Consider the following 21,357-nt stretch of genomic DNA (forward strand, 5'->3'; position numbering starts at 1 on the left):
GTAAGCTTTATATATTATGTAATATCTATCTAGACATAGATAAAAAACTGGTTTTCAAGAAGGAAGAGGTTTCAAAAATGAAGGTTTGGACAAGTGGAAAGAAATTGAGTGAGGTGACTCTAAGAAACTATTGACTCTTATATTTCTTTTGTTATTTAATTAGCCCTGTTACACATAAGGCATAGCTAAATTTGGTAGAAAATATTTCAGAAATTTCTTATTAGCTAAATAATTACCCTATGTTAGCAAAGTATTTCTGTCTTGGTTCCTGCTTTTTTTTTTTTCTTCAGTAGACCCAGTATTATGCATAAGAAGAAACCAGGAGAGCATGTCAATGTCAGACATGTCTGTGGATGTTCATGTTGCATGTATTACTGGTGGGTTGTTACAGACAGTAGGGTTCAGTTAGGATTTCAAGTTTACTATGGGATCAGAAGGGTAAAATGCGTGTCTTTGTCTATTTAGTATGCTACCACAAAATTCTGTAAAGAATGTAGATTTATTGCTCATTGCTTTGTAGGCTGCAAAGTCTCAAGATAAAGGTACAAGCAGATGTGGGGGTTTGTTAAAGGCTTGCTCTCTGCTCCAAAGATAGCTTTAGCTGTGATCTCACATGGTAAGGGGCAAAGTAGCTCCCTGAAGAGGCTCTGTTTATGAAAGGGAGCCCTCGTGTCCTAATCAGCTACCAAAGCCCCTTATATTGTATTTTTGATTTAGGGTCTCCCTCTGTAGCCCAAGCTGGCCTTGACCTCATGTCAGTCTCTCTGCCTCAGCCTACCAGATTCTTGGTGGGTAGGGAGGGTTTTAATATACAAATTTTGAAACTGTAAACATTTAGAACAAAGTACCTGAAATGAGAGCTCTGGGTGTGGTTATACACACCTGCAATTCTTGGGACTAAGGCAGGAGGATTGCTGTGGGTTTTAGGCTTGCCTCAGCTACAAGCAAAAAGAATCTGAAGTGAATAAGCCTAAGAAATAAAAGTTTAATGGCTGCTCCATCAGGAGCCTTTACTATACTCCTAAGTAATAGTTTTAGGTAGCCCCCACTATCAAAGAGGTTAGTATTTCAAAACCTATTCCTTAGTCCGCTGATAAGAACAAGTGACAAAAGACATGAGTAATATAGCTCCAGAGTGCAACATGGTTCCTATTACAGTGCAAAATAATAAGGCATAGTATTGTGCAAAAGCAGTGTTTTGGACTCCATGGTGGTTAGTTGTGTGTACAACAATTGGTATTAAGTGATTTTCATATTTGATTTTGGATTTACGGGTAAGAATTACATTGGTATTTTGAAAATTAGGCGTATCATAAGGAGAGTTATCATTGATGCTATGATTGGGCAGCCTTACAAAAATGCGTAATGTATGAATTTGATATGTCTAGAAAGATTTCTCAGTGTGGTTTTGATTCATTAATTTAGCTGGGCTTTTGATCCCAGCACCAGGGAACCAGAAGTATGTGCATCTCTCTGAGTTTGTTGCCATCCTGATTGAAATTGGAAACTCCATGCCTGTCACACTGGCACCGTGAGTCTCTGCCTTAAATTGTGGTGAATTGGTGCAGCTTTGGAATATAGGACAGGTGCTGGGGACATTTTAAGGAAGCAGATGAACTTCCTTAGGTTTAAATCCTAGAGTTTCAGTTGCAATATTTTCCACTTACTGAATATCAAGTCTTCATCTGACTGTGAAGTTTGTCTCTGACTTTATACGAGGAACTTAGGAATCTGGTAGGTGGAACACAAGAAACTTTTGGAAGTTTTATCTCAGGTGTGGTGTATTTACTTCTTTTTCTTTTCATCATAGTTTTGAGACCTTGAGTCAATTGCTTGGTCCCTCTGAGCTTTGGTTTTCTTTCTTGTTTTAAATTTTGTTTATTATTTGTGGGTACACGCATGGTGTGTGTGTGTGTGTGTGTGTGTGTGTGTGTGTGTGTGTGCATGCTCTCATGCATACCATGACTCTTGTGGGGGTCAGAAGGCAATTTTGTGAAGATAGTTATCTCTATCTAGCTCAGAAAAGTTCTGGGGATTGAGCTAAGGTTGCTAGCCTTGTGTAGCAAATGCCTTTACTCACTGGTATTTAATGATCTTAACAGCAAATTGGAAAGATATCAGTGTCATATAGCCAAATATTATAAAACATTATTAAACAGTTACATAATTCTTCTCCCATTGGTAGCTCTTTCTAAAATTCTTTTAGCTTTGTTATTTTTAATATTGTGGCTATTGTATACTGTGATGTAACCCATTATTTCTGAGATAAACAATTGATAATTATGATACGTTGAAATAGGAGGCAACACAGTTAATACAATACAGAGAAAATTGGGTTGAATAAAGTTAATTTTTGTGTAGCATATGTACATATGCATGTATGGGTGTGTACTCATGTAATTGTGTGCATGTGTAGGTGAGAGGAGGATGTAAGTGTCTTCTTACTCCTTGACACAGGGTCTCATTAAACACTTGGGGCTTACAGTATCAGCTAGATTGACTGGTCAGCAAGTCCCAGACATTCTGTCTCTCTATGTCCAGCTTTTTAGATGAGTGTTTGGATTGATCTCAGGTTCTCATGCTTGTGCCCAAATGGCCTTACTCAATGGATCATCTCTTTAGCCCACTAAAAATATTTTGAAGTTAATAGAAACACCCAAAATTTATTGAACATCAACTTTACATTCTAGACAGTTTGATTCAGATCTAGTGTGGAAGACATGTGTATACTGCCAGTTGCAATACAGTGAGTCTAAAAGAGAAGAGTGTGTGAGGGGTGTTCTGAATCTCTGAATGTCTAGCTCTTCTTGGAAGGTTTATGGTACACAAGCAGGATAGTACTGAATTATTTTGGTCAGATCCTAAAGGAGTTTGCAGTGTGCTCAGGGGTAGATACAAAGAAGGATATAACTAAAGAGAACATGTGGGACTTTGTGTGCAAGGAAAGAACACAGATATTAAAGTTTTATCAGATAGTGATTTTCATTTGTTTTACATGTTGTTGTGTGATAGACTAAATAGTTGGGGTATGTTAAGTAGTTGTAATTAATGTGTTTTGAGCTGTGATACTGAGGATTTGTTGTGTGTGTGTGTCTTAAGTTTGTATACATGGATTAGCAGTTGCTGGATTGTATATTACATGAATTCTCAGGTTATGAAGTAAGGTCATAAGGTCAAAAGTCAGCTGTGCCAGTAGCATGTTAAATCTCCTTTTGTATCTGTGTTGTACTGGAGTCAGATACTATTTACAGAGTCATTGTACACTTGATGACTGTTAGAGTCAGACCAAAATTCATAGAAAGCCAGGTAGTGTCTGGGAATTTAGGCAACATGAAAGAAACTGGATAGAAAGACATTAAGTTGTCTTTGTAGTGTAATGAATGCTCTTTAAGATGAAAGGCTATTGTATTTGGCAAGTAGAATATAGGATCAGGGCTGTTCATGAAAAGGATGGCCCTTTTAATCCTTGTATGTATGTACATATTAAAGCACACATAGTCGTTTCTACCTGATTGTAAACTGTGTTGGCTGGTTCATAATTTTGAGTGTGTGAGGTGTATGCATGTGTAAGAGTGTGTGTAAGAGTGAGCATGTAGAGTCCAGAGGCATGTGTTAGGTATCTCCAGCCACCCTCTACCTTGTTCCTTTGAGGCTAGCCCTGAAGCTCCCATTTTTCAGCGAGTCTGGACACCAGCAAGCCCCATGTCCTCGTGTCTCTATTCTCAATACTGGAATTATGGCCATGCGTGGGACCACACCCAAATTTCCATGGTGCGGGGCTCTGAACTCCGGTCCTCATTCTTTGCAGCAAGTGCCCCTAACCCTGAACTGCCTCCTAGCTGATGGCTCATATAAGTCATATTTTGTTGAGAGAATATTTTGTTTTTTGTAAAACCTACACCACTTGTTTAAGGGGTTGTACTGTTTCTTTTGTGGGGAAATGGTTGGTGCAGTTTTTACTGTGTATCTTGGTCAGTGTAGCTGTTCAGAAAGTATGTAGCTGCTGATGTCTCGAGAACTAATGTGGAGATACTGAAGATCTCATCTCCTCCCAAGGGAAAGATCTTAATGAAATTTTAAATTATTATTATTTTAGCAATTAAGAATTTGATCCTAAAAGTTTTCTTTTTGCAGTTTAAAGTTGAGGAAAATCTATTTTTTTTTTTGATTAACATTTTCTTCTTTTTTCTGCAGGTATGGCCTCACAAGTCTTGGTCTACCCACCATATGTTTATCAAACTCAGTCAAGTGCCTTTTGTAGTGTGAAGAAACTCAAAGTAGAGCCAAGCAGTTGTGTTTTCCAGGAGAGAAACTATCCACAGACCTATGTGAATGGTAGAAACTTTGGAAACTCTCATCCTTCCACGAAGGGTAGTGCTTTTCAGACAAAGATACCATTTACCAAACCTCGAGGACACAGCTTTTCATTGCAGGCAGGAGCCGTTATTGTCAAAGACACTGCCGGTGCTACAAAGGTCATAGCTCAAGTGCAGCAGGCTGGAGTGGAGACACCTCGGACCGTGGTCTGGCGAAACAGGTTACATTTCCTAGAAGGTCCCCAGCGATGTGGATTGAAGCGCAAGAGTGAGGAGTTGGATAATCACAGCGGCGCGATGCAGATTGTCGATGAACTGTCCATACTTCCTGCAATGTTGCAAACCAACATGGGAAATCCAGTGACAGTTGTGACGACGACTACAGGATCGAAACAGAACTGTACCAGCGGAGAAGGCGATTATCAGTTAGTACAGCATGAAGTCTTATGCTCCATGAAAAACACATATGAAGTCCTTGATTTTCTTGGTCGTGGCACTTTTGGCCAGGTTGTTAAATGCTGGAAGAGAGGGACAAATGAAATTGTAGCAATCAAAATTTTGAAGAACCACCCTTCTTACGCACGCCAAGGGCAGATAGAAGTGAGCATATTAGCAAGACTCAGCACTGAGAATGCTGACGAGCACAACTTTGTGCGGGCCTACGAGTGCTTTCAGCACCGCAGCCACACCTGCCTGGTCTTTGAGATGCTGGAACAAAACCTGTACGACTTTCTGAAGCAGAATAAATTCAGCCCCCTACCCCTGAAGGTGATCCGACCTGTTCTTCAGCAAGTGGCCACTGCACTGAAGAAGTTGAAAAGTCTTGGTTTAATTCATGCTGACCTCAAACCAGAGAATATTATGTTGGTGGATCCTGTTCGACAGCCGTACAGGGTTAAAGTGATAGACTTTGGGTCGGCCAGCCATGTATCAAAGACTGTTTGCTCAACGTATCTACAATCTCGGTACTACAGGTAGGCAACAACTGCTTTTTTAACAATTGCTGAGTTTCTGCTAAGTGGCATTTGATAGGAGTATGTGATGAGAGACTGCTTCGGTTAAATAAGGAAATCAGTAAGGTCTATTTAGGTTTGAAGTTTTAAAAAGATGTGAAAAATCCAGGCATAAGATTGCTTCAGGGACAATAGAAATCCACTAGTTCCCTGCTAACGACATCTGGTTCTTCTCTATTACTAATAGAAGATAGGGAGAATGCCACACAAACACGATTATAATTACAAGTCTTTAAATGTTTGAAAATGTTGTTTGAAAGTAGTTTTTGTATATTCTTGGAGCATTTCAGTGATTGAGACAGGTAATTTTTAATTCTTAAAGTTTGTTCTTTACATTTTTATTTATGTGTGTACATGCTGTGGTGCATATGTGAAGTCTAAGGACAACTTGTGGCACTCTGGTCTTTCCTGTCTACTATGCGGGTCCTTGGGATTGAACCCAGGTCATCAGGCTTGGTGACAAATGCCTTTGCCTACTGAGCCATTGCTAGTCCTGGAGAAGTAATTCAATAAAGACATAGTCCCTTATAACAATATTATAGAAATTAGGAGGTCAGGCCATTATTCTAATGATTAAGATTCACATGTATTTACATAGCTGCCATGAGTTTTTTTATGTCTGTGCTATGAGTAATGTTACCTTAGTGTTAGTGCTGTATGTGGAAGAAACTGAAGACAAAAATAATTTCCATGCAGCTATTGACAGAGATCTACAACGTCAAGATTAGTGTAATGCTAGCCTGAAGTACTGTAGTCTCAGAGCTAGCTAATATTTAATAAGGTTCAAAATAGCAAAAGTTCGTTGTGAATATGAAAATGCCTTTGAATTCATCGTTTGAGTTCCCAGTTCATAAACTGGGGAGTAAGTTACTTACATTTCAGCATGAATGCTGAGATATTTCTTTGTCCTCTATCACCTCATGATTGCTAATACAGTGGGAGCAAATACAGGGGTGGTACTGGCAGCAGGAGTGGTTGTTCGTAACTTACTAAATAGATGGAAATGTAGTTTATGGCCAGAGGTTATAAACTTTGACTCAACAAGGGGGTAGTTGTTTTTGGTACCTCATCTGCCTTTGTACTACTTCTGATTTTCCTGATTAGTCTTCTGTAATACCTTGCACAAATAAGGAGAAGTAAGCTGGTCATCTACAAATATCAACTCTGTGTGCCTTGTTATTAGTAAGTTATCAGAAGGGATGCCATGCTCATGTAATTTAGTTATAATTAAATGTATTGATATAAGTATTAGGAATTAGAAATGTAGTCTGATACTTAGTATATTTTAGATGTCATTATTTCTAGTATTAGAGTTCAGAATACCATTCTTAAAATTGTTTAGATGTTGGATTTGGAGGTACATATTTTTAATCCATTACTGAGGAGGCAGAGGCAGGAGAGTCTCTCTGAGTTGGAGACCAGCCTGGGCTGCACAGTGAGACTGTGTCTCAGAACACACACACACACACATACACACACACACACACACACACACACACAAAATAAAAACACTTTTTCAGTAACCAAAGGGTAATTTGCTGTTGCAGCAGGGTAGCAGACCTTACTTATTTCACATAATTAGATTACTTGATCCTCTGTCCTGTCAACCACTCTTTTTTCCTTTTCCTAGTTTATTGAAATGTAAGATTCAATTTTAGCTGATTTTCCCCAAGGAAAAATAATTTTGAAATCTTACTCAATTGCATGAGAAGAATAGTGCTTCTCCCTCCGTGTGTCCATAGACTGTGGGTTCTGAGCTTTGCCTGGCCAGCTAGTGTACGATATAAACTCCATTCCTGCTGCCTGGGCCCTGTTATTAGTTCATTCTGTTTGGGCCCTGTGTTATTTCCATGTCAGACTGTTCCGTGTGAGGTCTAGCCTCCTTTTCATGACTGAAGGGTTTAGGAGGAGAACAAACAACACAAACAGTAGTCCATTTTTTTATACTTGAGAATTTCTGTTGGTTTATTAAATGTTTCAAAAGAGTAAAGAGAATCCTTTGAAAAGCAATCTAAAAATGTTAAATGTTTTATGATCCTGTTTTCTAGGCCTTTTCATAAATATTAGCCTCTGTATTAAGAATGGAATAAAATTATGAATAATAGCTAAGTATAATTTCCATTCTGTTTAATTATAAATTTTGGGTTATTTACCTGGCTTCCAGAAGCTGCACAGAACTAAGATTAGTCATAGGTTCTGTGTTTAGAATTAAAAAAAAAATAGGAAATTTGTATTCACTAAACAAAAGCTGACGCCTATGTTTGGATGATTGTACCTTGATAAAAAACTGAAAATGGACTTGGTGACAGTTAGATTTAAGAGGAAGAATAATTAGTAAATATTATAATAATGATTAGTAGATAGATTAACATTAATACAGTATAGTTCTTAATTAGGTACTGTCCCAATGTCTGGTATATTTTTGAATGAAGATGGCCGCTAGCTATTGCTTTATTTCAAAAATTGCACATCATTTGATCCCTGCTGTTTCTGTCTTAGTTTATGACAAAGTTACTAAGATACTGTGTGATCAATAAATGAAAGCATAATAAATATTTTAAGGTAGGGACACTATAGGTATATCCTAGTTTCTCAGGTAAAGGATTACATTTAGACATAGATTCATGTGTTACCCGTTTGGACTGTGCAACACAAATGTAGTGGGGATATCTTAAAATAGACAGGCGTAGTGACCAGAGGTTGTTGACTACTATAGATGGTGAGGCTGTCTAGCTCCTGCAGTGATGGAAGCCAGAAGTACATGCTAAGGGCATTGATTTGCTCAAGGTCAGCATGTTCTAAATTCAGCTGCCTGAGCGTGGTTTCTGTCAAGAACACGTAGGGCTTTTGAATGTGGAAAGGTTTAGCAGCAGAAGGTGCTGTATTTATGAGGTGTGGTGGCAATATTCAGGTCATTACATTCTTTTTTTTTTCCTTTTTTAAATATAGAATTTTAGCCTGTGGGTCTCAGCTATTTCAGAGCAGAGACAGGAAAGTGGGCTATAAAGTAACTTACTTAACAGGTTATATGCTAATATATATATATATATATGACATGTAAATATAATATATACACATATATTTTGCTGTATGACTAATTGGTATTAATTGCCATTGAAGTAAAGCCTGCTTTGTAGGAATAAGGGTATAACTCAGTGAGGCCTCTCACCTTGTTGTGGTTCTGTCCCCAACTTGGGGTAGGTTGGGAGACTTGTCGTTATTCTTGTCATAATGCAGAAAGATAGAATGATGAAAAATTAGACATCAATTCTTCTTTAGGGCATACCTACATCTCATTTCTTCTTGGACCAAGAAGTATCAAAAGTAAAATTCCTATATCAAAATTAAGTCATATACAAAGAACCATAATGATTGGTTATATAGGTTACCTTATTTAGGGTCTCTCTCTCTCTCTCTCTCTCTCTCTCTCTCTCTCTCTCTCTCTCTCTCTCTCTCTCTTTCTCTCTCTGCAGACCTGGGTATTCTCTATGTAGACTAGGCTGGCCTTATAAGCTTATGACTGTCCTCTGCCTCCTGAGAGCTGAGTGTGTGCCCCCAAGCCTGGCTGGGTTACTTTAGAGTAGCTACTGCCAGACTGCCTCATTTTTGTTTTCAAAGCAATTTTAACTCTACTTTGTTTCTTCTCTCTCTCTCGCTCTCTGGAATATTGGAGAATGAGAGGATAAAGTCTTCCTATATAAGCCTAGGATGGCCGGGAACTTAATCTGTAGCCCAGACTGGCCTTGAGCTTAAATCATTTAAAGCATACAACTCTATCACTTTGATTATAGTCATAACTCTACACTGGTGAATCAATCCTCCAAAGAACATTCCCTCAGCCATTTTCTCCAGCCTTCTCATCTCCCTGCCCCATTCGACCTCCAATCAAGGTTCATCATGTTGTAGCGTGGATGAGTAGCAAGTATCAGCAGTTCATTTCCTTTTGTTGAGTTTTAGAGATACAACATCATATGTTTGTGATCATTAATGGTTGGAAATCTAAAAAGATATGTTACCAGTGAAAATAATATAGGAATAAAAATTGTAACATTGTCAATGACTAGGACTGTTCCTAAAATACTTAGTGCCTGTGGAGTGGGATGCACTGTGCCACGTGCGTTGACTCGCACAAAAATAGCCCCAGCCTGACTTGTGAAGTACAAGAGCTTAATAGAAAGGGTGGTTTTTTCTTTTATATTTCTTCAATTTTTTTTTTAGTTTGAGATAGTTTTAGACATATAAAATACTACCATTTTACCTCATCAGTTTTCCCACACATTTTTCTGTACACACACACACACACACACGCACGCGCGCGCACACACACACACACACACATATACGCATATATGCTCATATGTGTGCTCACACACAGAGTTTCAGATAACAAAGCCCTTTACCTCTAAATAGTTCTGTGTACACTTCCTAGATACAAGGACATTTTTTGGGCCAGCAAGATGATTCAGTGGGTACTTGACAGCCTGAGTTTAACCCCCTGACCCCATGTAAAAGTTGAAGAAGAGACTCCTGAAAGTTGTCATTTGCCCCTGCACATTCATGCCATCCACACATCATATACACACAAAATAATTCATAGACATTCCTTGTATAGTTTTATAGTTTTCAAAATCAATTAACATCAGTATTATAGATTTGATGAACTTTTACCTATTTAAACAATTTAAATTTGGCTGGATGTGATATTTCTAAAAACTATAGTTTGGAATTATTTTTAATTAGTTAATCCTTTTCTATATATGTTCTGCCTTGGACACACTTGGTCAGTATTGTTCCTTTGTGTTAGGAAAACAGAAAGACTACATTTGTAAACTCTATTGCCCTCTTGAACTGACATTTTAAATTTTTATTTACTTACTTACTTTATACATTCATTCATTCATTCATTTATTTATTTTTGTTTCTCTGTGTATTCCTGGCTGTTCTGGAACTCTATCTGTAGACCAGGCTGGCCTTGAATTCAGAGATCTGCCAGCCTCTACGTCCAGAGTGCTGGGATTAAAGGATTAATCACCTGACACACATCTTTGTTTTTTTAAACAGAGCTTATGGGGATTTCTTTTTTAGATTTTTATTTATTTTACTTTTACATGTATGGGCGATTTGCCTGCACACTTATATGTGTACTACATGTGTGTCTGTTGGATGCCCTGGAACTGGCATTGTGTGCTACCATGTAGGTGATAGTAATTGAACTGATGTACTTTGCCAGAATAAGTGCTCTTAACCACTGAGCCGTCTCTCCAGCCCTTCTGTGCTTACATTTTAATATTAGTATTCACTTTTTAAAAATATTTATTTATTTATTATGTATACAATATTCTGTCTGTGTGTATGTCTGCAGGCCAGAAAAGGGCACCAGACCTCATTACAGATAGTTGTGAGCCACCATGTGGTTGCCGGGAATTGAACTCAGGACCTTTGGAAGAGCAGGCAGTGCTCTTAACCACTGAGCCATCTCTCCAGCCCCAGTGTTCACTTTTTAAAATACAATTATTTTTTTGAGACTTGTTCTTGCTATGTAGCCAAGGCTGGCCTTGAACTCTCAGTAATTCTTCTGCCTCAGCACCCTAGTACTATGATTACAAACATGTTCTGCCATGCTCTGTACAAAAATTATGATTGGTTTCTATTATTATTTATTACATTCACTTTTTTGTTGGCGGTCAGGTTGTGGCACAGTGTGAGTAGAGGTCAGGAGATAACTTAGAGGACTGGTTCTTCTTCCCATGTGGGTCTTGGGAACTGTCAGCCTTGGTGGCAGGTGCCTTTACCCACTGAGCCATCTCAGGAGCCCCCAAAAGAATTTTATTCTGGGAAATCTCTCTCTCTCTCTCTCTCTCTCTCTCTCTCTCTCTCTCTCTCTCTCTCTCTTTTTGACAAATACGTATTTTTCATCCAACCCTCTTCAGGCATACAGTTTACAGTATTAAGTATGTTCGTATTGTTCGCTAGAGAATTTCATCTAGCGCATCCCAAATGTGTTCTTTAAACAAGACCCTGTAACCCCAGTTCCCAGTCCCACTGTTCTTTCCCATTCTGTCACTGGACTCCTGGAAAGCTCTTCTCAGCAGCCACTGTGGACAGTGCAGCTAGGAGTGCGGTGGTGTAGCCGTCTCAAGACTCCTCCTTCAGTTGCTCGGTTCATGCTGTGATTCTATTTTAATTTTTTTTTTTTGAGATAAGCTTTCTCTGGGTATCTCTGGCTGTCCTGGAACTCACTCTGTAGATCAGGTTGGCCTCTGTCTCCCTGAGTGCTGGGATTAAAGGTGCACCACAACTTCCTAGCTTTATTTTAATTTTTTAAAAAATAATTTATTTATATTTATTTAATGAGCATTGGTGTTTCTCCCACATATATGTCTGTGTGAGGGTGTCGAATCCCCAGGAACTGGAGTTACAGACAGTTGTGAGCTGCCTTGTGAGTGCTGGGATTGAATTTAGGTCCTCTGGAAGAACAGCCAGTGCTCTTAACTGCTGTGCCATCTCTTCAGCCCTTTATTTTGAATTTTTTGAGGAGCCTCCATGTTGCTTCCATAACATTTTACAATTTTAATCTGTACTGTATCAGGAATTCAGCTTTTCCACATTCCTACTGATTCTTGTTTTTTTTTTTAATCTTTTAAAAAAGTCTTATTATTTTCTGTGTTGGGTAGTTTTGCTTGCAAGCGTATCTGTGCACCTGGCGCCTGCCTGGTGCTAAGGAGACCAGAAGAGGATTGGATTCCTGGAACTGGAGTTAGAGGTGGTTGTGAGTGTGGGTAGGGAATTGAACCTGTGTCCTCTGGAAGAGTAAGCAGTGCTCTTGTCTGCTGAGCCATCTCTCCATCTCTGTCTTCTGTCTGATGGCTGGGACGTGCTCTCTCTATTTTCTAGGGTTGGACTCAGATTTTTCTGATGCTGAACGTCTTTGTAAGCTTGTGGGCTCTTAGCTTCCAGGCATCTTTCATTGTTCAGATTTTCTAATCAGCAGAAATTGAACACGTTTTGAGTTCATATAAAACAAATATTTTTGCTCACAATAAGAATACTAGCAAATGGATGGAACTAGAAAACAATCACCCTGAGTGAGGTAACCCAGACCGAGGAAGATAAACATTAGGTATGTACTCACTCATAAGTGGATATTAGCTGTAAAATAAATGACAGCCATGGTTTAAAAAAACAAAAATACTGGACTCAGCACTTGGGAGGCAGAGGCAGGTGGACCTCTGTGACTTTGAGGCCAGCCTGGTCTACAGATGAAGTTCCAGGACAGCCAGGGTTACACAGACTAACCCTGTCTCAAAGAAATAAAAACAAAAAAGAATACTGGCCAGTGAACAGATTCAGTGTGTATATATTTATATTTTTTCTTAAAATATTGAATTGTTAGAACCTGGTACATTATTTTTACTTTAGAGCACTATTCTTGGGGTCTGTGCTGTGGAAAATAGTTTAGACAGTATCTATTTTAGTATTGTATGTAATGGACTAAACGCCGTCGAAAGAAGAATGAATTGGCCATGTCCTAAATGCTGTTCATTTGAAAAGAGCATTGTGATTAATGTTGCATTTAGTGTTTGCTATTTCCATAGATGAGACAAAAATGATATCCTTTCCATGTAATCTTGCCCCCTCCTTGTATGTTTTATAATTCACACTGAACTCCTGTATGATGATTCCTGAATTATTTTTATATAATGGTAGTCTTGTGCATGTGATTATAAAGGATATCAGTGACCAGAAGTAAAGTGAATAAATAATGATAGAAGTGGTGCAGAAGAAGGACACTGGAACTCTGAATTTTAATTTCTGTCATTGACTGACACACTTTATGAATGAGGAAGCTACTTAATACTAGCTTCTACATAAACAGGTAAAGGAACTGTTACTGCCCTTGTGTCTTATAGGTGTGCATTAGTGTACTAAGCTCTGTGTAAATGCACAGTGGTACTACTGCCTAGGCATATGACAAAATCAGTTTTTAAAGCTTCTTCACAATTGAGTTTAATTCTGCACATGGTAGCTATAAATATAGAAAAAATGTAATGCCATGTAAGCTAGACTGATTAGTCATGTCCTCTCAGGCTTGGAAGGCTGTATGCTAAACCTGCTTGTACCTATTATAGTTCCTCATAGGTTAAAAGAAGACTTTTATGATGGCCTTTTATTCAAGTCAGTAGAAGCTTTTGATTTGAAAGGCTGTCAGTATTTCCCTTGGACTGTCTGTAGCTCTGCTGGAAAGGTCCCCAGAGCCTGCTGATGCATATTGGCAGTGAACTGTCATGAGGGCATGGTTAGACGTCAGCCTCTGTACAGCTGAAAGCATATATGCCTATCTATTTCTGTGTCTTCAGCATCTTCCTCTGGCTGAAATTTAGTGCCCTGACTGTTACTAACAAGTGTGCTAACAAGTGTGTTCCTGTGGAAGAGTGCCAGTTGTGTGCTGGTGAATAATTCAGGTATCGGCTGTGAGGTGAGATTCTGTTACTTAGGAGACAGACTCCAGTATGTGCTGAGTTTTGACATTAAATAGAAAAAAAATGTTGCTTTTGTGAGAAAGCGCAGAACTACAAAAATTGTATTTGTTTATCTGAAATTAAAATCATTTCACTTAATATTTTTAAATTATGAAAATTTTTGTTTGCTGGTTTTTTGTTGTTGTTGTTGTTGTTGTTTTGTTTTGCTTTTTGAGACAGGGTTTCTCTGAGTAACCCTGGCTGTCCTGGAACTCACTTAGTAGAGCAACTTGGCCTCGAACTCTGAAAGGATTTTATTTTTATTTTATTTTTATTCTGTATCTGTGTTTGAGTATGTGCGTGTGAATGCAGGTGCTTGCATAGGCCAGAGGTGTCAAAGCTGGGAAACCAGGAGCTAGCATTGAGGTAGCCGTGTGCTAGCTGTCTGGTGTGGGAGTCGGGGACTGAACTAAGGTCCTCTGCAAGAGCAGGAGGGGCTCTGCACTGCTAAACCATCTCTAGCCACATGCTAGTTTTTAAAAGCCAATAAGAATGTAACAAATAGGAACATTTTTCTCCTTTTATGTTGTGATTTTATTTTATAATTTTACAGAACATGTTTACCCTTTATTTAAAGCAATCCTATTACACGAATGTAATCTTCAGATAATGTCAGACGGATCCTGTTTGTGTGAACCTGCATCCTTACAGGGATACTTTCACATTTTAATGGGGAAGATTGTTAGTGCAGTGGATATGTACATTTTGCTTAAAGATACTATGCTCCTTCCTAAATATTAAGCTGTTCAGTGAGTTTAATTATAACATGAAAATGGCATCTTAGGATTAGGATGTCGCTTACTTAGTTTGTGGAGTGCTTGCCTGACATGCAGGAAGCCTTGAGTTTGGTCCACAGCATTGTGTGTATTGTATGTATGTATTGGGTGTAATTGGCTCCTGTGTTCTTAGCACCCAGCGGGTAGAGGCAGGAGGACCAGAAATTCAACATCATCCAGCTGCGTACTGAGCTCTGGGATGCACCAGAACCCTTTAGCTCCTTCTCTTCTTTTCCTTGCCTAGAAGTCTTTTTTAAAAAGGAGATAACTTCCAATTTTCGTAAGAGTGGATTCAGTAGACAGACTCACAAAATTTGAAGTGTTTTAGTCACTTTTACAGCATTAAAAATGTAGATCCAATTTCTGTGTCGTGTATTATTATATTAGTAGGTACTTTTTTAAATGCAGGGGATAAGTGTATAAAATGAAATGATGACTTTTATTGACTGTTTTGTCCTCATCACTGTGCTAAAGAGTTTATAGCTGTCCTTAACTATAAAAATAGTAATATTGTCTGCATTTTATGACTAGGAAGTTGAGATTCAGAGGTGTTGAACAGCAGTCTGACTCAAGCCTCCGAACTACAGAGCTGCGCTTTGAGCTCAGTTGTACCCTCTCCTGTCCCTCTCTTCTTCAGGGAGCTCGCTTTCTTCCTGCAGCTCCTCTATTGGAGGATATGGATGTTACCAAATACAGTGGCCTCCTCTTTGGCTCTCTAAGCCCTCTGACTGCTCATCTGCTGTTGGTTCTTCCTGAGACTCTGTATTTCCTGATGTCATGCCTTTAGGTTTGTCTTTTCACTTCTCTGACCGGCTTTCTGGTTCTCTCCCCTCTTCTATGACTTCATGATGATCTTGTCTTCCCTATGACTTTTTAAAAAATATTTTATTTTTGAGATTATAATTACATCATTCTCTCTTTTCTCCCTCCAACCCCTCACATATAGCCCTCCTTGCTCTCTTTTAAACTCATGACCTTCTTTTTATTGATATGTATTTATAGACATACATATTTCTGAATATAACCTGCTTTGTCTATGTAATATTTTTTTGTATGTATGTTTTCAAGGCTGACCCTTTGGTATAGGATAGCCATCGCTGTTCTCTTCCCTGGGAAGATTGCTCTCAGCATTCCTTAGTTGTTTATAGTTCTTTTTGTGTAGGGTCCTGACCTCATCATCTCCCCCCACCCAACCACTTTGGCGTGTCTATTGTTGTCCTTGTGCAGGTTCATGTTAATAATAGCTTCTGATGTCACTTAGAAGACACAGTCTCACACACAGCAAACTCCCTGGTTCTCTGGCTCTTAAAATCTTTCCATCTCTCCTTCGGCAGTGTTCCCTGAGCTTTAGGTTTGGGAGTTGCTTGTAGACATGCCAGTTGGGACTGCCCTCCGCAACTCAACCTTTTGTTTGGTTGTGACTTTCTGTAATGGTCTCTGTTGCAAAGAGAAGTTTCCTTGGTGAGGTGTGAAGATTATGCTTACCTGTGGGCATAAGGACAAATATTTAGAAAGTAGTTAGGGATTATGCTGACTTAGTACAGTGGTGGTTGTAGGTTCTCCTCAAAGATCTATACCTCCAATAGACCTGGGTTGTTAACTAGGTTTTTAGTAGGTTTTTAGTACCAGGTGTGATTGTCCCTCTTGTAAATCTGATTAGAGCTGTTTGTTACTCCTAATCCTAAATATGTGCCAGCCACTTCTTCACCTTTAGGGTTATTGTACCATGATGTCACTGTGTGGATTATAGGTGCCATAGCCACGTAGGACTGACTGTTGGTTGCTTTCCTCCTTTGGAAGATCCATGTCTTTAAGTGGAAGACTCTTTTCTAGCCGTGTCTCCCCTTCTGACTGTTTTTGAATAATCTTAGAGAGGTGTCACCCTCCTCAGGTACAATCAGTGTTAACATCTTTTCATCCTCCTGTATCACAGGTCAGCATTAAGGAACCATTTTCTGGGTTATTCAGTGTTAAAAGCAGCTTTTTGGTGTCACTTTTCCCTACTGTGTTTGTAATCATCAAGTGACCAGATCCTGTTAATTTAACTCTGATATATTCCCATGTATTATTTTGCCACCTTTTTCTATGTCTTGTTCTGGTCTGGACCTCTGCACTGTAATTTTTTCTTTAATTTTTTTTTTTAGATTTATTTTTATGTGTGTCTTAGGGTTTCCTTTTTTTAAAATTTATTTTTATTTTATGATCATTGGTGTTTTGCCTCCATGTATGTCTGAGGATGTCAGAAGCCTTGGAACTGGCATTACAGACAGGTGTGAACTGCCACATGGGTGCTGGGAATTGAACCCAAGTCCTCTGGAAGATCAGTGCCCCCCCCCCATTTTTTAACCACTTAGCTATTTCTCCAACCCTGTTAAAATTCCATTTTCTCATGTACTATTTATTTCTTGTTTCCTAATAAGCTTCCCCTTCCATTTTTATAAGGTACATTACCTTGTTTGTAGGTCAGTAACTTCTCTAGCCCCCTTTTCTCATGCTAGGGACTGGACCTAAGCCTTCGCACGTGCTAAGCAAGTACTTTTTCATAGAGCTCCGTCCCCAGGTTCCTTAGTTAGTGTTTCTGTTGCTGTGATAAACCACCATGACCAAAGGCAACTTGAGAAGGTTTTTTGTTTTTGTTTTGTTTTGTTTTCCTGCAGGTAGGGTTTCTTTGTGTAGCCCTGGTTGACTTAGAACTTGCTCTGTAGAGCATGCTCAAACTCACAGAGATGTGTCTGCTTCTGCCTCCCTAGTGGTGGGATTAAAGGTGTGCTCCACCACTGCTCTGCACCTTATTTCGCTTTATAGTTTCATATCACATCCATCTCTGAGGGAAGTCAAGGCAGGAACCTGGAGGCAGGAGCTGATGAAGAGGGTAGGAGGAGAGTTGCTTACTGGCTTGTCCTTCACGGCTTGCTCATGGAGACTAGAAGCAGGTATGCGTCTCCTGGAGCCGGGTTATCGGTGGTTGTGAACCGTCCTGACAGTGTGCTGAGAACTGAACTTAGGTGCGCTGGAGGACCAAGAAGGGTTCTTAACTGCTGAGCCATCTCTTCAGCCCCTCCAGACACCTTTGGTAGTGTACAGAAGTTTTTGCTTTACTAAAGTTTAGTGTTCTATTTTTTCTTTTCTTGTCCATGCTTGTGTCTTAAAATTTAAGAAACATGTCAAATTTAAGGTTATAAAGGTATATAACTATATTCTAATAATGTATTAATACTGTGTTCTCATAATTTATTGTCTTAGTTCATATCCTCTTTTCAGACAAGGGCAGAATTTAAGTCATGAAACAGAAAAGAAACAGGATTGATGGGGCTAACTAAGGGCAGGAAATTATGTTACTGTCTTAATCCACATGCTTATGGTTCTGGTTTTACTGTGTTACCTGCAGCAAGTTACTGACCTTTCTGAGCCTCAGTTTACTCATCTTGAAAATGTTAATAGCTACTCTGTGAAATTAATTTAAATTAATCTGTGAAAATTAATTCAAAATGCAGATAAAGCAATTAGTGTGTTGTCAGAAGTAGGAGCCACATAGAAGAGCGGTGGGTTTATGACAATAGTATCTAGTGGCGATGGTACAGTGGCAGGGTCTCCCATGCTGGGTGGCTTACTGCTGCTGTTCTTCAGCCATGTCAGTCAGCATAATGCAGGCGAGTTTGTGTGAACTCATAGTCAGAACTGCCTCCGTGCCTTGGCCTTCCGAGTGTGTGAGTGCAGCTGTGCGACATCCATCCAGGAAAATGCAGCCACTAAGTTTTTCTTTTATGTATTGAAGGCGTAAGTCACAAACAATCCCACACCAGTTTGGAATTATGATTAATAGAATGGTTATTTATTCAAAGGGGAAAAAACTTACAGATTACCGTCCCAGACAACAGCCCCTCTGCACCATCAGGAAAGGAGTCTAGGAGCCCGAAGCGGAGCCGGAAGCCAGAGAGAGTGTTTTTTAAAGAGAAAGAGACCACACCCCAATGGGCTGGTATCTCAGCGGCTAATGGCTGAAGGAGCTGAAGGAGCTCCCACAGCAATGTATTTGTGTATTTTTATTTTTTTCAAGACAGGGTTTCTCTGTGTATCCCTGACTGTTCTGGAACTCTCTTTGTAGACCAGCTGACCTTGTACTCAGTGATTCACCTGCCTCTGCCTCTCAAGTTTGAGATTAAAGGCGTGCGCTACCACCATGGTCCGGCTTTCTTGATTTATTTTTATGTAGGGGATTTTTCTTGCATATATGTCTACACACTATGTACATGCAGTGCCTTTGCGGGCCAGAAGAAGGGGATAGGATGTAGAATCCTCTGAAACTGGAGTTGCATACAGTTGTTTGCTGCAGTGTGGGTGTTGGGAATGAAACCTAGGTCCTTTGCAAGAATAGCAAGTACTCTTAACCGTAGAGCCATCTCCAGCCCTACTTAACACTCCCCCTGCCCCACCCCAGGATTTCTTTGTGTAGCCCTGGCTGTTCTTGAGCTAGTTCTGCCTGCCTCTGCCTCCTGACTGCTGGAGTTAAAGGCATGTACCACCCCTGGCTGATAAGTTTTATAATGTGAACACACCCATATAATGTTTATTAACAAACTTCATATTCTACTTTATGAAGTAACTATTATCTGTGTTTCTATGTGCTTGGTATTCTTAGTATAGTTGGTTAATGTGTGTGTATTTGCTTATTACTAGGTTTTTTTTTTTTAAATCAGAGATCAGCTTGCCTCTGCTTTCAGAGTGCTGGAATTAAAGGGGAGGGCCACCATGCCTTGCTTTGTTATTAGTGTTTTCTAAGACAGGGTCTCGGTTAGTCCAGATTGGCCCTAAACTAACTATATAGCCTAGAATGACCTTGAATTCTCATCCTCTGGCTTCTACCTCCCAAGTGCTGGGGATTACAGGTATGTGCTACTATGATTAACTCAGAAGTTGTTTTAATTTTTTTCTTAATTTGTAGTGCTGGGAATTGTTGACCCCTAGGGGCCTCTTGAGTGCTGTGCAAATACTCTACCATTGAGCTGTATTCCCATTTCTGTAGTTTAGAAATATATTCCCAGTATAAGACCTGTGGCAAGATGCAGTGTGTACCTGATATAGTTATTTATTCTGTGTGTGCATGGTTGTGTGTGAGTACAGATGTGGGTCTGTTTGCTGCTGAGCATGAGAGGTAGAATATTTAATAGAGAGTTAAAGCTCTCCCTTTAGTATTGGTTATCTCATGTGGGCTCCTGTCTGTTTTGCTAGGTCTTTCTCACCTTTTCTGTTTCTTGCCATGTGATATCTTTGCAGCCTTGGAAATAAAATAAATTTGATTTACCTTGTCTTATTAACAGCAAACAATTAGGTCATTTTGTTATTACGTTAATTAATTAGTTAAGTGTGAGGGGGCATGTTAGTGCCATGGGAACTCATTGAGTGACTTGGAGGAGTAGCTTTCTGCTACTGAACTCAGTGCATCAGGCTTGGCAACAAGCACCTTTTCCTGCTAAGCTATCTTACTATTTTTTGTTTATTTTGCTTTTTGAGATAGGGTTTCTCTGTGTAGTCCTGGCTATCCTGGAACTTACTGCGTAGATGAGGTTGACCTTGAACTCACAGAGATTCACCGGCCTCTGCTTCCCTTTGGCTGGGATTAAAGGTGTGGGTCACTATGCCCAGAACACTTGAATTTTTTAAAAAAATGTTTTAAGTTTCTTTCGAGATTGCTTATTTTACGTGTGTTATGTTTTGCCTGCATATATGTATATACATGTGCCGTGTGGAGGTCAGAAGAGGATATTGGCTCTCCTGGAATTGGAGTTCTGGGTGTTCATGAGCCACCAAATGAGTGCAGAGAACTGAACCCTTGGGATTTGTGCGTTTTTAAAGTTTTCTGGTGAAAGTCTATTATCTATTTTCTTAAATGTTTTGAAGTGCTTGTTTATAGGTCAGTGCCTGTAGCTGCCTTCTACTGATTTCTTCCCTCTGGGTTTGGCATTTGTTTGTGTTCTGTACCTGGCTGAGAATGTTGCGTGCTAGCACTGGACTGTGGATATGAGAAATTCTTGGTCTGCTGTTTAATATAGTAGCCAGTAGTCTCTGATGCTGTATAGATCTGAACTAATTCTTTGAAATGAAATAAGTGAACTCATCTCGGCCACATAGTCACACCTGACGTGGCCAACATGTCCAGGTGGATGACACAAAAGTTGTCATCGTTTTGGACAGAACTGTCTAGACTTGTGTAATAGTGTCTCCTTGGGTGACTTCTGTCAGTTTCAGTAAAGACATTGGGTGTGGTCTCTTTCAAGGGCTGCTGGTCTCTTTGTGATTGTGTTTGAAATGCCTGAACCAGGGCCCCTCTTTGCTACCAGTTCTGAACTGTAGTTTTTGTTTTGTGTTTCCAAGTCAAGACACTACAGCCTCTAGGCCACTGCCTTCTGTTCAGCCTTTTTGCCTTGCAATTAGTTGGCAACTGTTTGAACATGAGATGGGATACTGCTCAAGTTAGACCTCTATCTTCATCTTCATAGCTGATTCTGGGATACCAGCTGCTTGAGAGACAGGCTGTATCACGATCCTGTCTGTGGATCTGTAAACAGACCCCTCAGGTGCCTGGATTCCATGGCAGTGCTATTCTCACGTTCCAGAGAAGCTTCCAGACTAGGTTGCCAGAGAGAGACATTAGAAAGATAGCCTAGGCAGGTACATCCTCCACCCTTCTAATGAGCAGATCTCGAACAGGTGCGCTGCTCCTCTTTCCCTTGCC

General features: G+C 39.6%; 1 protein-coding gene across 8 annotated transcripts in view; it reads left to right on the forward strand.

Moving 5' to 3' along the window:
• The window catches only part of Hipk3 (homeodomain interacting protein kinase 3), an 82,883-nt gene that overhangs the window by 23,156 nt on the left and 38,370 nt on the right, over positions 1–21,357 (forward strand). For all 8 annotated transcript variants that reach the window (XM_048443659.3, XM_085696709.2, XM_085696708.2 and 5 more), the window contains one exon: positions 4,195–5,290. In XM_048443659.3, coding sequence (XP_048299616.2) covers positions 4,197–5,290 — 1,094 coding nt within the window. In that variant the 5' untranslated portion in view covers positions 4,195–4,196. The remainder of the gene's footprint in view (positions 1–4,194; positions 5,291–21,357) is intronic.

The sequence above is a fragment of the Myodes glareolus genome, chromosome 10 (assembly GCF_982192425.1).
Source record: "Myodes glareolus chromosome 10, mMyoGla1.1, whole genome shotgun sequence".
In the NCBI taxonomy this organism is placed as follows: Eukaryota; Metazoa; Chordata; class Mammalia; order Rodentia; family Cricetidae; genus Myodes; species Myodes glareolus.